This window comes from Stenella coeruleoalba, assembly GCF_951394435.1.
Source record: "Stenella coeruleoalba genome assembly, chromosome: 7".
Taxonomy (NCBI): domain Eukaryota; kingdom Metazoa; phylum Chordata; class Mammalia; order Artiodactyla; family Delphinidae; genus Stenella; species Stenella coeruleoalba.
The window spans coordinates 19,882,106-19,898,716 of NC_137153.1; the positions used below are offsets into that span (position 1 = coordinate 19,882,106).

General features: G+C 47.3%; 1 protein-coding gene across 3 annotated transcripts in view; it reads right to left on the reverse strand.

The window, feature by feature from the left end:
- DPYSL2 (dihydropyrimidinase like 2) overlaps positions 1 to 16,611 on the reverse strand; it is a 116,027-nt gene that overhangs the window by 30,732 nt on the left and 68,684 nt on the right. For all 3 annotated transcript variants that reach the window (XM_079927782.1, XM_079927784.1, XM_079927783.1), the window contains exon 4: positions 610 to 774. In XM_079927782.1, the coding sequence (XP_079783908.1) occupies positions 610 to 774 (165 nt within the window). The remainder of the gene's footprint in view (positions 1 to 609; positions 775 to 16,611) is intronic.

Here is a 16,611-nt window from a genome sequence, read left to right on the forward strand (position 1 = left end):
CCAGTCTATAGCCAAGGTCAAGGAGGCGCCCAAAGATGATGTGGTCTGGTAACACCACCCAAACCCCCAAGGTTCCTGTGGACATGAGGGTCCCAGAGGCACCTTGAGGTGGTTAAGATTTCCTCCAGCCTCCCTGGGAATCTTTCAGAACCCAATGCTTAGAATCTTCCCCCCAAGAATAGTCCTACGGACAAAGCCAGAGCCCACAGGTGGTCCCAGAGCCTCATCTCCCTCAAATCTACCCTGATTCTTCTGGGTCTGCAGGAAGAGACTGCTCAAGTCCTGTACTCAGGGTCCCGGGCTCTCTCCTAAGACCGCCCAGAATCCTCCCTGGGATATCCATGTTACCCTTTGAGGGCAAATCACTCTCACAGCCTCAACTCTCCAGCCTGGCTGGCGCACACAGCTCGCTCACACCAGTAAGCTGTGACTAGCTGTCTGGCCACCTGCAATGAGCACGAGCTGCAGCCTAAGCCCTCCCTCCTGGCAGGCACGGGGATGCAGAAGGCATCGATCAGCACTCTTCCCAGAAGCTCTCCTTCAGGGCTCAGCCAGCTCGTGGGCTGAGAAGGAAATATCCCCAGAAGGCGCCGGGGCAGCACAACCTACCGTGGTCCTTCACCAGGGTCTCCATCTCCTCCTGGATGCCCTTGTGCCACTCGGTGATGTCCACGTGCAGAGAGTAGTCGCAGCAGGACTTGCTGTCGGCCCATTCCCTCCACTGGTCGAAGGCAGCCAGCAGGCTGGTCCCAGGCTCGGGAACCACATGGTCAACTAGAAAGGAACAGACATGCGTCGTCACCAACAGGAGCTTCAAGGGTTGCGGGCCAGCAGCTGTTTCCCCATTTCGACCCTGAACAAGGGCTTCTTGGGTTCAAAATTGAGATGGTGATCTCTACAACCAGATTCTAAGAATCCACTTAAGCCAGCCGACTACCCAAGAAGGAGAAAGCAGAAACTTGGCACGGCACGACTCCTCCAGTGAAACCACGCACGACCTGCCCTGATCTGATTTCCCAGCTCAAAACCGCTGAAAGCACAGAGCTCGGGCACATTTCAAGGACAATGAGTCCTTACGGACAATGGCAGTGTCAGATGGCTGGCCAGAGCCGGCAAGCCCTTCCTTGTGTTGATAGCTGGCTCGTGAGACGCCCCCTACCAGACGGCAAGGAACTTGAGGATGCTGGACCGGAGCCACGCAGACTGGGCCTTTTAGAAGTTCCCCGGCATATCCACTCTCTCATCACCACTCGGATTTCTGCGGCATAATACCACTTTGTAATTTAAGGGAGATCTTTCATCCTACGAGTTCAAAGCATTTTAAAACTGCGGTTATTGTTATATTATTATTGAGGTAGGCTGATACGGAGGACAGAGGCCTCTGGAGTCAGGCTCACCTCAGTCTCTTTCTTGCCTCCACCCCCCACCAGCAAGGTGAGACACTTAATCTCCACCACCCTGAGTTTCTGTGCTGGTTTAAAATAGGGATATTACGTACCTCATACATTTGTTATGAGGACTCAATGAGACGGCATGTCAACCTTGTGTCACTCCCCAATTTAAATCCTCCAACGGCTTCCCCTTACTCTTCAGATAAAAATGAAAGTTCCCAACAAGGTCCTCAAGATCTTGGCTTGGCCCCTGCCTACCTCTACAAATCACCCTGGACCAACTACCCCTTGCACTCTGATCTCCAAATACACAGGCCATCTTTCAGCCTCCTCCCTTCTGCCACATGGCCTTTGCACATGTTGTCTCTCCTAGGTCCTGAAGAGCTCTTGCCCAGTTACCATGATTATTATTACTCATCTTCTGCACAGAGACACTGAAATACAAACTGAAATGACGTGTCCAAGGTTGAATCAAACTTACATAACCAAGAAGACGAAACCCAGGACTCTTGATGCCTAAAGCAATGAATCATTCCTCTAAATATTAGATTTTCTACACTCAGGTAAGCAGTTCTCAGCTAAGAAAATGCCAGCCCAGGCAATGCTAGTGAGCTCAGATTTCTGAAGTGGATCAAATCTTGCAGACGCTGCTCAACTGTAATCAGCTGAGCTTGGCTTCATATGCTTGAAAATACAGACATCTAGGCTGAATTTTCTTTTGACAAAATTTACTTTTTATAAGTAGTAGTATATGTAATTAAATGGGTAAATACATCGCTGGTATTGTAATACATATAACATATAATGTTACCTAACAAAAGCAATGAGCATATACACTTCTAATACGAGTCTGTTCCATCTGTAAAATACTAACATAGAAACTCTGACAAAGTGATTTCAAGTTTTCTTCTTAAATTGTGTCCCCCTGCCCCTGGCAAAAAGAAAAAAAAAAAAGAAAAAGAAAAAAAGGATGAAAACCTGACTTTGTAGCAATCACAGTTTGGGCAGTATCTCCCTAGTCACGCCCCTGGTTTCATCACCTGCCCTCCTCAAAAAAGCCTTTGGTAGCTGTCCACCATCTCTAGAGTGAAATTCTAACTCCTTTTCTTGGTTCCTCCAAAAAGCCTTTGGTAGCTGTCCACCATCTCTAGAGTGAAATTCTAACTCCTTTTCTTGGTCCTGAAGATCGGTCCCTCCTCATCTCTCCAACATAATCTCTGCCACCTACCCCCTGCTCACCACCTTCAGGCCACCCCAGCCTTACTTCACTCTTTGACCTGCCCAACTCCCCGACCTCCAGGCCTTTGCACAAGCAGTGCTCTTTCTTTGGAAATCCATTCACCTTGCTCTTTCCTTGGGCATCTCGTTTTTCTCCCTCTGATTGGGTTAAATGTCACCATCCCAGGGTTGCACCCCCATGTGCAGTAGTTTCTGCAACGTTTCCGTACTTTACTCTCTGATTCTCCCCCTCCCATCCCCTGTCGCTGGGATGTAAACTCCCTCAGAGCAGGGGGTAGGTGCCTAGACATAGGAAGTGCTCAATACCTATTTTCAACAAATGAATGAATGCTCCCTTCCAGCTCCCACGCCACCCTGCAAGATCAGGACATGCCCTCCTGGGAACACAATCAGAATTTTCCTGCTCAACTCCAAGCATAGGTAAGATCATCGGGTGCTATGCTCCTTGAAGTTCAGGGTGTATAAAAATTATCTTGAGAGCTTATTAAAACCCAGCTTCCGGGCTTCCCTGGTGGCACAGTGGTTGAGAGCCCACCTGCCGATGCAGGGGACACGGGTTCGTGCCCCGGTGCGGGAAGATCCCACATGCCGCAGAGCAGCTGGGCCTGTGAGCCATGGCCGCTGAGCCTGCGCATCCGGAGCCTGTGCTCCGCAACGGGAGAGGCCACAACAGTGAGAGGCCCGCGTACCGCAAAAAAAACCCCAAAAACCCAGGTTCCTTGACATCACCGCCAGACTTTCGGATTCTGTAGGTCTGGGCTGGACCTGAGAACCTGAACTTTTAATAAGCTCCCTGGGAGCTTCCACTCTGAGCATCAGTAACTGAGGGCAAATCTTTTCCCACTGATTTCTTCTGCCAAACCGCCATTCACTCATGCCCACTTTACCATCAGAGTCCTGTTTACTACACAACAGCATTATCACTGACCAAAAATATCTGGTTCTCTATATATCCAAAAGCAGCTCCTAGAGTTACGAACCCTTGAACACTCAGGACACAGGCAAAGTTGAGGGCTTCAGGGAAAGAAACACATTTCCTCCAAGGGCTAATGACACTCAGAAACGTGTCCACGAAAAGCCTCCACATGTTTTCCCACAGTTCTCTTTAAATAGAAGCTCTCCCGGGAAGAGCTGCTCCAGGGAACAGGGCAGAGCATCATACTCATTTCCGGAGGGAGCAGAGATTCTCCTCTGAGGACAAAGCCTGGAAATGACTTGCATGGAACTCACAGGCCTTTTCCCTGGTGACTTTCCTAAGCCATCTGTCCCTACGAGAGCCTGGCTTCTGCCTGACAGCTGACTTCTCTCCGCTTTTGTAAGACGTGAGGGACAGCTCATCAACCCAGCCTGGCATCGGACCAGGAAAGGATGGCCTTTGGGGTTGGTGAACCCCAAGTTCTGATTCTGACTCCTGCTGCCTCACCCCCCTGCTGTGTATATTCCTTGGGACCCTCCTCTCTTCACACGTAAAACGCGGGCATGAAACAACTACCGTTGAGTGCAGGGCTGTAAGAAGTTCAAGAAAGCGTGTGAAAGCACCTGGTAAAACATCTGGCACACGCTGAGTCTTCATTCCCTCGGGATGAGCCATCGGAAACACCACTGTGGTTTCAGGAGGAGGCCTGTGAACCTGGTTTATGAGACAGCCAAGAAGATGCCCCAGGACGGCGGCCCGAACTGAGGGGTTCCAACCAGCGTCCAGAAGTGCTTGTAGTTAGAAGACACCAGCTCTTTCCAAAGGACTGTTATTACGTCTCTTAAAACTGTCAAAGGACCCTCCTTTTTTTTAACAGCTTGACTGAGCTATAATTCACATACCAGCCGATTCACTCATTTCAACTGTTCAATTTTTAGTCTCGTCAGAGTTACACAGCCATCACCACAATCTAATTGTAGAACATCGCCCAAAAGAGAAACCCCATAGCCGTCAACTGCCCCTCCCCACACCCTCCCGTCTCTGCTACTCCCGGCCCAAAGCAACCGCTAATTTGCTATCCGAGTCTATGGATATTTCATATAAAAAGAATCATACAATATGTGGTCTTTTGCGTCTGGCTTCTTTCACTTAGCATAGCGTTTTCAAGGCTCATCCACCGTCGCATGTATCAGCACTTCCTTCCTTTTTATTGCCTTGAGTGGTTTGGGTACCCTGTTGTTACGTTTATTGGATATCGGCAAAGTGTTAACACCACATAAACATGCTGCTCCTGGAAAATTCAAATCTAGGACCTCTCTGGAGTTTGTAGCATTTAAAAGACCCTATTGTTTAAACGTCTTATAGTAACTGTAGATTCACAGGCAGTTGTAAGAAACGATACAGACAGATGCTCAGACCCTCCACCCAGTGACACCCCCCCAGCCAGGGGTGATGTCTTGCTGACCTGAGTACAACATCACACCTAGAAAGTCAGCCCTGACATAATCCAAGACCCCAGATTTCTTTAAAAGCCAGCGGTTAGTGTTTCTGATCAATTTGCATGGGGCCCTTCGTACTCAGAACACAGAGATGGTAGAAAATCACCACCGCAGTCCCGGTTCTGGAATTGAGGTGGAGAACAACATTCCAGGTCTGCTGCGGGGAGAAGCAGGTAAAGCAGGAGAAAGATGCGGGGGCGGTCAGCCTTGCCGGGTCCCCGCTCGGGCCCTCCCCCTGCCTCTCCGAAGCCTCACCCACAGATCCCTGTAGGGGCAGGTCTAGAATCTCCTGCAGTCGGTACACACACCACCAGCGCTCCCTGGGGCCGCTCTTGAAACTATCAGAACTGCCCATCACCAGCCTCCCCTTCCAGAATCAGCACTGCCTCATTCTCCAGGCCCTGCATTTAACTGTGTGTGTGCGCGCGCGCGTTGGCCTCACCCATTTCCATCTTAGATAAATTAATGGACTTGAATTAAAAGCAAACCATCAGGGAGATAACAACACAAACCGCCGCTGAGTTTCGGGGCTGGCGTCTACTCAGCGAAATGCCAGGTGCCCTAGTCAGCAGGGAATGGCTTTTGTTGGTAGAGAGATAAGAGCCTTTGGGGAGCCCAGCCTGACAGTTTCGTTCTGAAAAAAGGCAGAAAGGGAAGAGAAAGCACCTATGCCTGGGGATAGGAGAGGGACACACAGGAGAGGTAATGTTTGAGCTCCTGACCAGTCCTGCCACCTCCTCAGCATGTGACTGTGGGCAAGATATTCAGCCTCCGTGGACTTGAGATTCCTCATCTGTAAAATGGGGTTAATGCTAGTACCTAAGCGACAGAATTCTAGTGAGGTGTAAATGAGTCAATATGGGAACTACTCCGAAGAGTGCCTGCTACAGGAACACGCTGAAAAAGACCAGCAGGTAGACAAAGTTACATTCCTTCATAAGGAGAACTCCCACATAAATCCCTTTGTGAAGCATTAAGGCGCCTCTAAAGCACGTGCTTCCAGGGCTAACTACTCGCCTTGCACAAATATACTGCTTCTCCCACAACGCAAGGAAGCATTTTCCTAAGAGCTGGAACTATCTAGAACATTTTTTTGTTATATAAATTTATTTATTTATCATTTACTTTTGGCTGCGTTGGGTCTTCGTTGCTGCGCGCGGGCTTTCTCTAGTGGCGGCAAGAGGGGGCTACTCTTCGTTGCGGTGCGCGGGATTCTCATGGCGGTGGCTTCTCTTGTTGCCGAGCACAGGCTCTAGGCACGCGGGCTTCAGTAGTTGCAGCCCGTGGGCTCAGTAGTTGTGGCACATGGGCTTAGTGGCTCCACGGTGTGTGGGATCTTCCCGGACCAGGGCTCGAACCCGTGTCCCCTGCACTGGCAGGCAGACTCCTAACCACTGTGCCACCAGGGAAGCCCCTAGAACAATTTGTGCCTGGTTTTCTCATCTACAAGCCGGCGATAAAAATGCACCTCACCGCATTTTTGTGAGCGCTCAATACGATGTAGTCTACCAGGTGCTGGTCAGATATGACCAATTACCATTCGTATTCTCTTCTCTGTGTCCCCCAAAGCATTAATTAAGCAGGAAGACTGGCACACAGGAGAGACCAAACATCACACGTGCCTCTAGCAAGCAAGGCCTCGGCCATCTCGAGGACTGGACCACTCTTCCTCCCAGGGGCCCAGCCATGGGACTCTGCGAATGCACACACCCAGCTTAGGACCCCTACCCTCCACCAAAGTCCTTGTCACACACAGCAATCCCTTCCATCCCCCATATAGACTCACCACAGCGACTGGGACATCCCAGCCCTCCCGAATGCATGCCGGCAAGGGGCCCCCAGCCTTAGGCTAGCCCTGGCCAAAGAAAGGAACAACAAACTCAAGCGTCATTCACGGACTCTGAAGATGCGAGGAATGGCAAAAATAATGAATATTCATCAAGTACTTCCCATGTGTCCAGGACTAAGCTGTGCATCTTCCTTGGATTATCCCCCTCGATCCTCACACCAGACCCCTGCAGGAGGAGCCATGGTGGCCTGAGTTTTCAGTTAAAGGAGCTGAGGGACAGTGAGGTTGAGTCAGCTGCTCACGTTACTTAGAGCGCACGGGGCAGAGGGCCCGGCCTGCAGGAGGTGAGCAACGTCACGGCACCTGGGCTGCAGCCCTGCGAGGCCCTGGGCAGAACTCTGGAAGGTGGGCCATAACGTGGCCTTAGCTGGCACAGGTGAATTGTGACCCCAGATGGGAGACTCCAGAGCCCCTGTTCAGCCACTCCTGCTTAAAAGCAAGCCGGGAGGGGTGGCTCATTGAGAATTACTTCTTATAAGGGCAGCAAGTAGTTCAATAATTCAATAAACAGAGAAGAGAACTGTGTCATTAGCCTAACAATCGCAGGCAGACTAACTGCTCGAACCTTGAGGCACTGGGGTCATCCCCTAATTTCTCTCTTTCCCGAACTTCCTTTAATGTAATCTTGTTTTTAAAACTAAACGAGTATATTCATATGAAGTAAGTCGAGCCATAAGAAACCGTTCAGTGTCCAGTGATCGCTGGTAGAATCGTTAAGCCAGATCTGGGGGGAATAAGGGCCGAGGCAGGAGCCAGGAAAATGTATTTATAAAACAAACAAACAACCTCTTAAGTGATCTTATGATCAGCCAGCTTTGGAGGAAATAAACCACGCTCCTGAAATACTTAAAATCTATTTGGGAAAAAAATACATTAAACGGTTCACATAAGGGTACTTCCCTGGCGGTCCGGTGGTTAAGACTCCGTGCTTCCACTGCAGGGGGCATGGGTTCGATCCCTGGTCAGGGAACTGAGATCCCACATGCCACGCAGTGCGGCCAAAAATAGATAAATAAAAAGAAGTCCATTAAAAAAAATATTTTTAAATCAACATTAAATAAAAGGTACATATAGGAATGACTCTGCTCCATCCCTGGGCTACTGCTCCCTTCCTGCCCTGCCCTTCCCACCAAGCTCCGGAAAGGGCTGAATCGCTGTCAACGCCCCATGTCCCAGCCTCCCTTTCACACCCACTGCACCCCTATCTATCCCCTGCCTGAACACGCTCCAGATTCATCCCAACCCCGTCCCCACCACCTCAGTGTGACTACCCACAGCACCACGGACCCTGCTTCCAGACAGCACTCTGCAAGTTTCCTGTGCCTCAACTCTTCCTGTGTCTTGGGCTCAGCACTCACTGGTGGATGGATCTGGGGACCCGGGCCCTCTTCGGTCTCCAGCAAATCCCTGTGACCAGCAGCTGGAGAAGCGAGTGGGACCCCCATGCTGCGGCACCTGTAAGGGTGGCTCCTGCTGCCCCAAAAGAGCTGCCCATCCAGAAGCTGCAAGCGGGCACCTGGAGCTCCCCACACCTGCAGCCCATGCCCCCTGCCCACCAGATTTCCCTTCCCGTGGCCTGGGCCTGGTGGAATGAGGTTGCCCCTTGCTCCCAGGCTGCTGGAAGGTAGTAACCCTGGGAGCCCAGGAATCAGAGCTGGAGACAGAGGGTGAGAAAGGAAAGGTGCGGAGCAGGGCAGAGAGAAGACCCAGATTCCAAACCCAGTGTTAGTTCTGATTCTAACGATGATCTTGGAAAGGCCTCTTGGCTTCATTCCACTTTCACAATTTAGCACAAAGCATAACCAAAGCTTCCCACTTTAGGGAAACATATACACGCCTCCAGAAATTTTTTTTAAATAGGAAAGGGACAGTTAAATCATTTTCTAATGTCATACCATTTTATAATTTCGTACCACTGTTTGTATTTATTTGAGAGCTACAATATCAACCTCACCTCGGTATAGCTCTGTAGTGGTTCACCAAGTGCTCTCACATGCCTTATCTTGTGTGATGCTCAAACCAGGCAGGCAGGGTGGGTTCACAATGCTTGCACCACAGATGAGGAAATGGGGGCCATGGGACGTGCCTGCAGAGCTCGAATCCCAACCCGCCTTGTTTGACAGCCTTTACTCACCATCACCTTCTTGGCATATCTACGAATAGCACGCACCTCAACTTTCCAGACCTAAACCCTTTTCTATCATCAAAAACATATGCAGTTTCACTTAAGTGGGCAGCTAATGAACTGAACCCGGTGGGCAGACGGGATACAGCCAATGTGGGTCATTGAAATTCAATTTGGGGCGCCAGGTAAGAGCTTGTCAAAATGTCAGCACCTTGTAAAACCTTTTTCTTTGAGGCTTGGTATAGCTTGCCCACGGCCTCCTTGCATGTACGATCAAAGGCTGAGCTAATGAAATCTACGTGTGGCAATGAAGGGTCATTTATAACGTGTAAATCCTTTAAGAGGATTTATCAACCCAATGATGCGCAGAAATCCTCTCCTCGACTCATCGAAAGCAGACGTGGGGAGCCTGAGAGCCCATCTGTAGACAACGTGTGGGTCAACCTTCCAGGAAGGGGCCCACCAGCGTCGACCGGTGGACATGGGGAGGGAAGGAAGTGGAGTCGCTTTGCCAGACAGGGCTTTACTTCAAAACCAGCCTCTGTGGACTCGATGGTTTGCTCTCCGCTCACTTGAAGTGGATGTGCGGAGTAGCGCCTGCAGGCAAGGCGTCATCAAGGCGCGAAAGGTGGCAACAAATCTGCAGCACTGCTTGACCACCAGGAGTGCTTAAAGGACTCCATGGTCCGTGCACAACGATGGCACTAATTGCCCACGAGTTTTTTTACTAATTGCTTATTGATGTAAGCAAGTCCGGCAGACTCCACTTAAAGAGACTGTTAATGGCTACGACAAGGTTCAGATCCAGAGACCCTGAGAAATGGTTCTATCTTTTTACTGATGAGAAATCTGAGTCCCAGGGAAGTTTCAAAAGTCACTAAAGACACATAAAGTGATGTACCAGTACCAGAATTAATCCCAGGTCTGAATCCACAATCTGTCGTTTCCTTTACTTGTTTTATAACAGGATAAAATATTACCGATAATCCCACCATCCTAATCATAACTGTTCATCTTTTTCTATATCATATTCCACAACTGTCATGTACATATGTTTTATGTGGGTGTAACCAAAAGCCCACTCACTCTTAACTGTGGCTTTTTTCTTAATACCATGTTGTCTCAGAGTCTTTGTAATTCCATTTTTTATGGGAACTATTCTCAGGAGAATCTATCACAACTTTCTTCACCATTCTCCTATGTTGAACCTATAGAGCGCTTCCAATTTTCCTCTCTCATACGTCATGTTTCTATGGACATATTCACGCAAATAACTTTCACCTTATGTTAAACGGTTTTCTCTGGAGAGGGTCCTAGAGTCAGAGTTCCTACAGTTCATAATACAGATGACCACGTTGCATTCCAAAGCATCATCACTTCCTACCGCCTCTAGCCACGCATCGGAACGTCACCCCAGGCAGTGCTGGTATTTTCACTTTATTTGCTTGCTATTTAAGGGAGTAAAAAACAAAGCTCTTTTCACTATTCTAGGCCATCTCTGTTTCAGATAAATGGCTACCTTCCAAGACCCAAGTAGGGGACTAAGTAATACATAAGAGAGCAGATCTACCCGCTGTACAAAGAGGTTACTGACAATTTAACCAGGATATGATGAAATGCCTAGGCCACCATCTTAGTTCTCCTGTGCCCTTATCTCTGCTCTTAGCTTTGTCAATCGGAGCCCTAAAATGATACCCCTAAGGGCGCCTTGTTAGGCCTTCAAGACAGAGGCAGGGCCGCAGCCCAGGCCCCCGGGCCCCAAGTGCAGGGACCGAAGCTGTGCTTTCTCTCAGCTCCATGTGGGCTCACAGACAGACAGACAGACACTTAATAGGAAATGCCAGCTCCGAAGCAGGATGATGAAATCGTGGCCCAGGGAGAAGGCAAGAAAAGCCAAAGGTGAAAATTCCAGCCAAACTCATTAGAAATCAAAGCTTCCAACTCCAGGCTCATGTAGAATTTCTCCAAGAGATGTTGAAATCGTTGGCTAACTGCTGGAGGGGGCTCTGTTTCCTGTAATTAGACAGGCATTCTGAGTCTCAGCCTGGAGACAAGCCAGCTTTATGCCACCTCACACCCACCTACCGGTGGGAGAAACACAAAGTTTGCTCCAGGCACGTGTCTGGATCCTGGAATTCCTCTAAGCCGTCTGAAGTCCTGGGGGTTCTCATGGACTTCACCGGCCCTCGAGCTGGCTGGCTCTCCAATGCCCTGGTCGGACAACTGGGCCTCAACTCCACCGGCTAAGTACACTCGTGTTCATGAAAAAAACGTTAGAGCACCAGTAAGTTTTTAGAGCCAGTAACTTTTGTGTGGGAATTGTCTCCAGGGCTATAACTGTCCACACTGAATGTGCCGGAAACCCCACAGAGCGTGCACAGGTTCAGAGCCCCGGCTCCAAGCTCTCCTGTCTGGAGATGAATCTTGGCCGTGCCACTAACTATCTCTAGGGCCTTAGGCGAGTTACTTAAACCACCCACCCCCTTACCTCAGTTTCCCCATCTGCAAAATAAGTATAGCAACCATGGCTACCTCATAGCATAGGGGTCAAAAGCATGAACTCTGGGGTCAGACTGCCGAAGGTGGCACCCGGGCTCTGCCACCCACTAGCTATACAACTCAGGATCCTTCACCCTCTCTGGGCCTCAGTTTCCTTACCTGTGAGATGGATATAACAGTACCTCCTCACATGGTTGTTATGAAATGGTGTTTCCAAAAGGCGTATACGAGTGGCCTGGCAGAGTAGGTCTTATACAAACATTCATTAAGTAAATTGAAAGTAAAATAGTATCATCTTGAGCATATAAGGCTGCTTGGCCTAAGTCCTGGCACAAAGTCAGTCTCCATAGGCTCGATCGTGCTTTGAGGTAGAATGTGAGGAGGGTCAGGGCTCGGGCGTCGCAGGGGCACGGAATCTAGGAGGCTGAGGGCACCCTTCAGGGCTGCTGGCGTGCCAGGTGGCAGGGGCAGGGCAGGGGGGAGCGGGGGGGAGTCAGGGTCAGGTGGAGGACCCATGAGGGGTTAACAGAGTGCGGGAAGGGAGCAGATAAAGACGTTATTGAGAGAAGGTCCAAGGTTCCCGGTGCCACAAGAAAGGACTGGAACTTTGAAGTGTTCATCTAGCTGAACAGTCTTCTGCATAAAACTAAATAAGACTAAAACAAGAAAACAAATCTGTCCTGTTTATACAGCAAGTAGGCAGGGGTCGTAAAATAAAAGACAGTAAATGCTAGAGCAGGAAGAGTCACAGAGACCCTCTGTCAAGACATAAATATAGACTTTTCACCTCCCAGGGAATCACCCTCCCCACCCGGCTCCCAACCCCGGGACAGCGTGATGGAAACAATCTTCCTATCAAATGGAATGTCTTAGGCATGAAGAAATGTATCCATTTGCATTAGGAATCAAACGCAAGAAAAACGGCCACGCAGAGCAGAAAACACAAACTAATCATCATTAACAGAGTCCATGTCATTCCGATCACAAGCAAAGAAACCTGATCTTACCCTGGAAACATCACTGCAGTGTGAATCTCCGCAGGCTTTTAGAATATTGAAACTATTTGTATTTTCAAAACCCTAAGGGCTATGGTAACTCCAGGCTGGGATGCATGACCTTGTTCTCCCCTCTCCCTTTCCATGCAGGGAGGTGCAGGAGGTGGGTTCCCTAAGAGGTGGAAGCACAGGCCCGGAGGATTGGCAGATTTCCTGAGCACACCCCCTTCCATTAGCATCCTTTACCAGACACAAGGCTCTGGGTACCAGGATGATGACCAGAGGGTATGCGCATGCCTGTGTGTGTGTGTTCATGCGTGTGCATGTGTGTGCATGCATGCGTGTGTGCCTGCATGCGTATGATAGGGGCAGAGGGGTAGGAGGTGAGCTCCCTATCCTACTTCCTGTGGACTTTCGGCCACACCGCACAGCCAAAAACAGACAGACCCAATCTTTGCACGTGCATGTGGGATCTTAGTTCCCCGACCAGGGATCGAACCTGCATCCCCTGCAGTGGAAGCACGGGTTCTTAACGGCTGAACCACCAGGGAAGTCCCACTCCAGGCTGCTTTAAAAAAATGGAAGAGACTTCCCAGTTTTCACCACAAAGTCTGCCATAAATAAATTCCAGACTAGAAACAAATTACGGAAAGCATGCAGGAAAGTAATGAGGGAGGGGGGACCCTAGGGGTTGGGGGGACAACCAAAAGGGTCTCCGTCTGGGGCTAGGACAGACTCGGCTCTGAACAGCTCCACCTCGAAGAGGGGTGGCAGCTGGCTGTGTCAGGCCAAGATGAGGTGGCTGGGGAAACATGTGAGCAATGACACTTCCTCTGTTTGTCTCAGCTTTTGGTTGCCTGGGACTACCAGACCACAGATTCTGAACTGGCCTGCCAAAAATAAGAGATTACAGGGCTGTCCGGAACATCATGAAAAAATAAAAGTCACACCACAAGGCTTTCACGTGCTAAGATTGGGTCTGTTTTCCTTCCTGCTGGTTCCTTGTTGGGAAGGGAACCCGGCGAGAAACTCAAGGACTTGCAGCTTCCTAATTAGAGACCGACAGAAACATACATACTGACATACGTAATGTGAAGAACTCTGTCAAAATGCTCCAGCCCGAGGTCATTGTCAATAACAGGAAAGAACAACGAGCAACTTCATCAAACAGGGTCAGGTTTGCACTCCTATTGAAGTAGATAAACAAACAAACCCTATGATCTAATGACAATAATCTTTCCGTGAAAATATGGACTGAAGTAGTGTGAGGTTCACACCTACTCTAATGCATGACATCACGTGTGGACACACACCAAATAACATAATAAAGGCGAGAGCGCCTAGTTCAAACAAGAACTGTGGTAAACAGTGGATTCTAATTAGCAACTGGACAATGATTCCTCCCTTGTACAAAGCCGCTATGACACTGCCTCACTGTTTATGGTGAAGAAAACAGCAGCTATCAGACTGGAGCTCAACCCAGAAACAAAAGCACAAGGAATTTGGGCTCTATTCTGTTTATTCCAACGTTGCACAATTCTCCCTGCATCCCCTCCAAATAAAGGCGGGCAGGGAAATAAGAGCTGGTGATGTCATATGTTGACTGGGATCTATCTAGAGCCAACATAATTGATGGGTGTTTTCCTCCTAGGAACCTGGACTGAATTCAAAAACATAACATAACATCTCTGGAGTCTGAACCATGGCCCTTGTACCATGATGTGCTCCCCATTTGGGGCTGAGGGCTGGCTATTCAATGGGTCTTTTTTCCCCCGATTAATAAGACTCTGACTAACAGCCAGTGTATCTGGACAACAAGGTTTAAGCTTGATAAGGGACCCAGTTGTTCAGGGAGCCTTAATTACACTTTATAACTGTGTCGATGGTGGAGAGTTCAGGTCCTACCCAAAGACCACCCGCACGGCTGTACATAAATTCAAATACTTCCTCACATTACGTTCTCTTCCTTCCCAGGAATGACAGGGGTAAGAGACAGCAACCCAGATGAAAAGGACAGCTCCAAGGGAATTTTCTTTTTATAAAACTCCTGTAAGTGTGAAAGCACTTAAATGCCAACAACTTGGAAAACCAGAAAAAATTGAGGAAAAAAAATTTTATTATTCCGTCACCCAAAATCACTATTAATATGTTGATGTGCGCCTATAAAATCTTTATTCCTACCCACTTATACACACACATATATATTCTTTATGAAAATAGTATCATAATTTTATAGTATAAATTGTACTTCACTAAACTCTTTTTTTTTCACTAAACTTTTAAAAAAAAAGTAGAATCAAATTGGACACAGTGATCAAGGCCTGCTTTTCTCCATCAATATATTGTGAACATATCCATATTAACAAATATTTCCTACACTGGTTTTTAATGACTCCATAATATTTTGTCCTAGAAGCGGCCATAATTTAACCAATCACTTATTTTGGTCACTTAGGTTGTTTCTAATTTTTTCTCATAAATAATGTTGCAGTGAACATCCTTAGAACTAAATGCTTGGGCTTCCCTGGTGGCGCAGCGGTTAAGAATCCGCCTGCCAATGCAGGGGTCACAGGTTTGATCCCTGGTCCGGGAAGATCCCACATGCCGCGGAGCAACTAAGCCCGTGCACCACAGCTACTGAGCCTGTGCTCTAGAGCCCGCGAGCCGCAACTACTGAGCCCGCGTGCCACAACTACTGAAGCCTGTGCGCCTAGAACCCGTTCTCTACAACAGGAGAAGCCACCGCAATGAGAAGCCCGCGCACCACAACAAAGAGCAGCCCCCGCTCACCACAACTAGAGAAAGCCCCCGCGCAGCAACGAAGACCCAACGCAGCCAAAAATAAATAAATAAATAAATAAATAAAATTTATTTTTAAAAAAAGGAAGAAACAAAGAACTAAATGCTTGCACATAGATTATTCTGGGTCAAGGGGTATGAATATTTTTTGCTCATAAGTTTTTAAAGCTCCTGTTAGATAGTGCCTTACTGTCCTCCAGAAAGGCCATACCAATGTAAACACCTGCCAGCAGTCTCTGAGTGCCCATTTCATCACAACACTGGATGTTAGAACTCTTTTTAACATCTGAAAATTTAGTAGAAAAAACTTAGCTTATTGTTATTTTAACTTGTATTTATTAATATTTCGGTTGAATATTTTTGCATAAATTTAGTGGTAGAATTATGTCTTCTTTTGTGAATACCTCATTCATACCCTTTACTTTTGCTATTAAAGCATTCATCTTTTTATTAAAATGTTAAGATTTCATATTTTAAATGTATCAACCCTATGTCATATATATATTGCAAATAAAATTTCCTACTTCTTGTTTTTCTTTTAACTATTTTACTCTGATAATGGTTTTAGTTTCTATGTAGTCAAGTGTCTCCATCTTTTCTGATTTCTGCCTTTGATGAAATATTTCCTATGACTCTTTGGCTGTATTTTTTTCTGGTTCTTTTTTGACTTTGTTGTTTAAATTTAACTCTAACCCCAAATCTAGAAGGAATTCTGGCATATGATTTGAGGAGCTTACTCTTCGTTTGTCAAATAGTTAACTATTCCAGCATAATACTGCAACTATATTATAGTTTCACCATGAGTTTGAAATGTTATCTTTTTCATACACTAAATACTTAAATACAGCTGGCACTTAACGGATTTTCTTTTTTTTCCCTATTGATGTATATGTCTCTTCTGGAGCTAGTACCATACCACCTAAATTATTATATTTTTATAATTTTTTAAATATCAAGCCAGTAGTGGTCTCCTCCCCTTCTTCATTATGCTTTTTAAAAATTTTTCTTAGTTCTTATTACATATTAATTCTTCCACCAGAACTCCAGAATCTTTCAGTCAGGTGTCCAAAAAAAACAAAAACAAAAACAAAACACATTTTGAAGTTTTGGTTGGAATCACACTGAATGTATAAATTAATCTCTAAAGAATCTGCTTCTTTAAAGTATTAGGTCTTTCTATTCATTAACATAGCACTTTTTAAATTTATTGAAGTCTTCTCTTAGGACCAAAACATAAAAATGTATTCTTGTAATTCCTAGTTACTTTATATTTTGTGTTGCTATTGTGAATGGGATTTT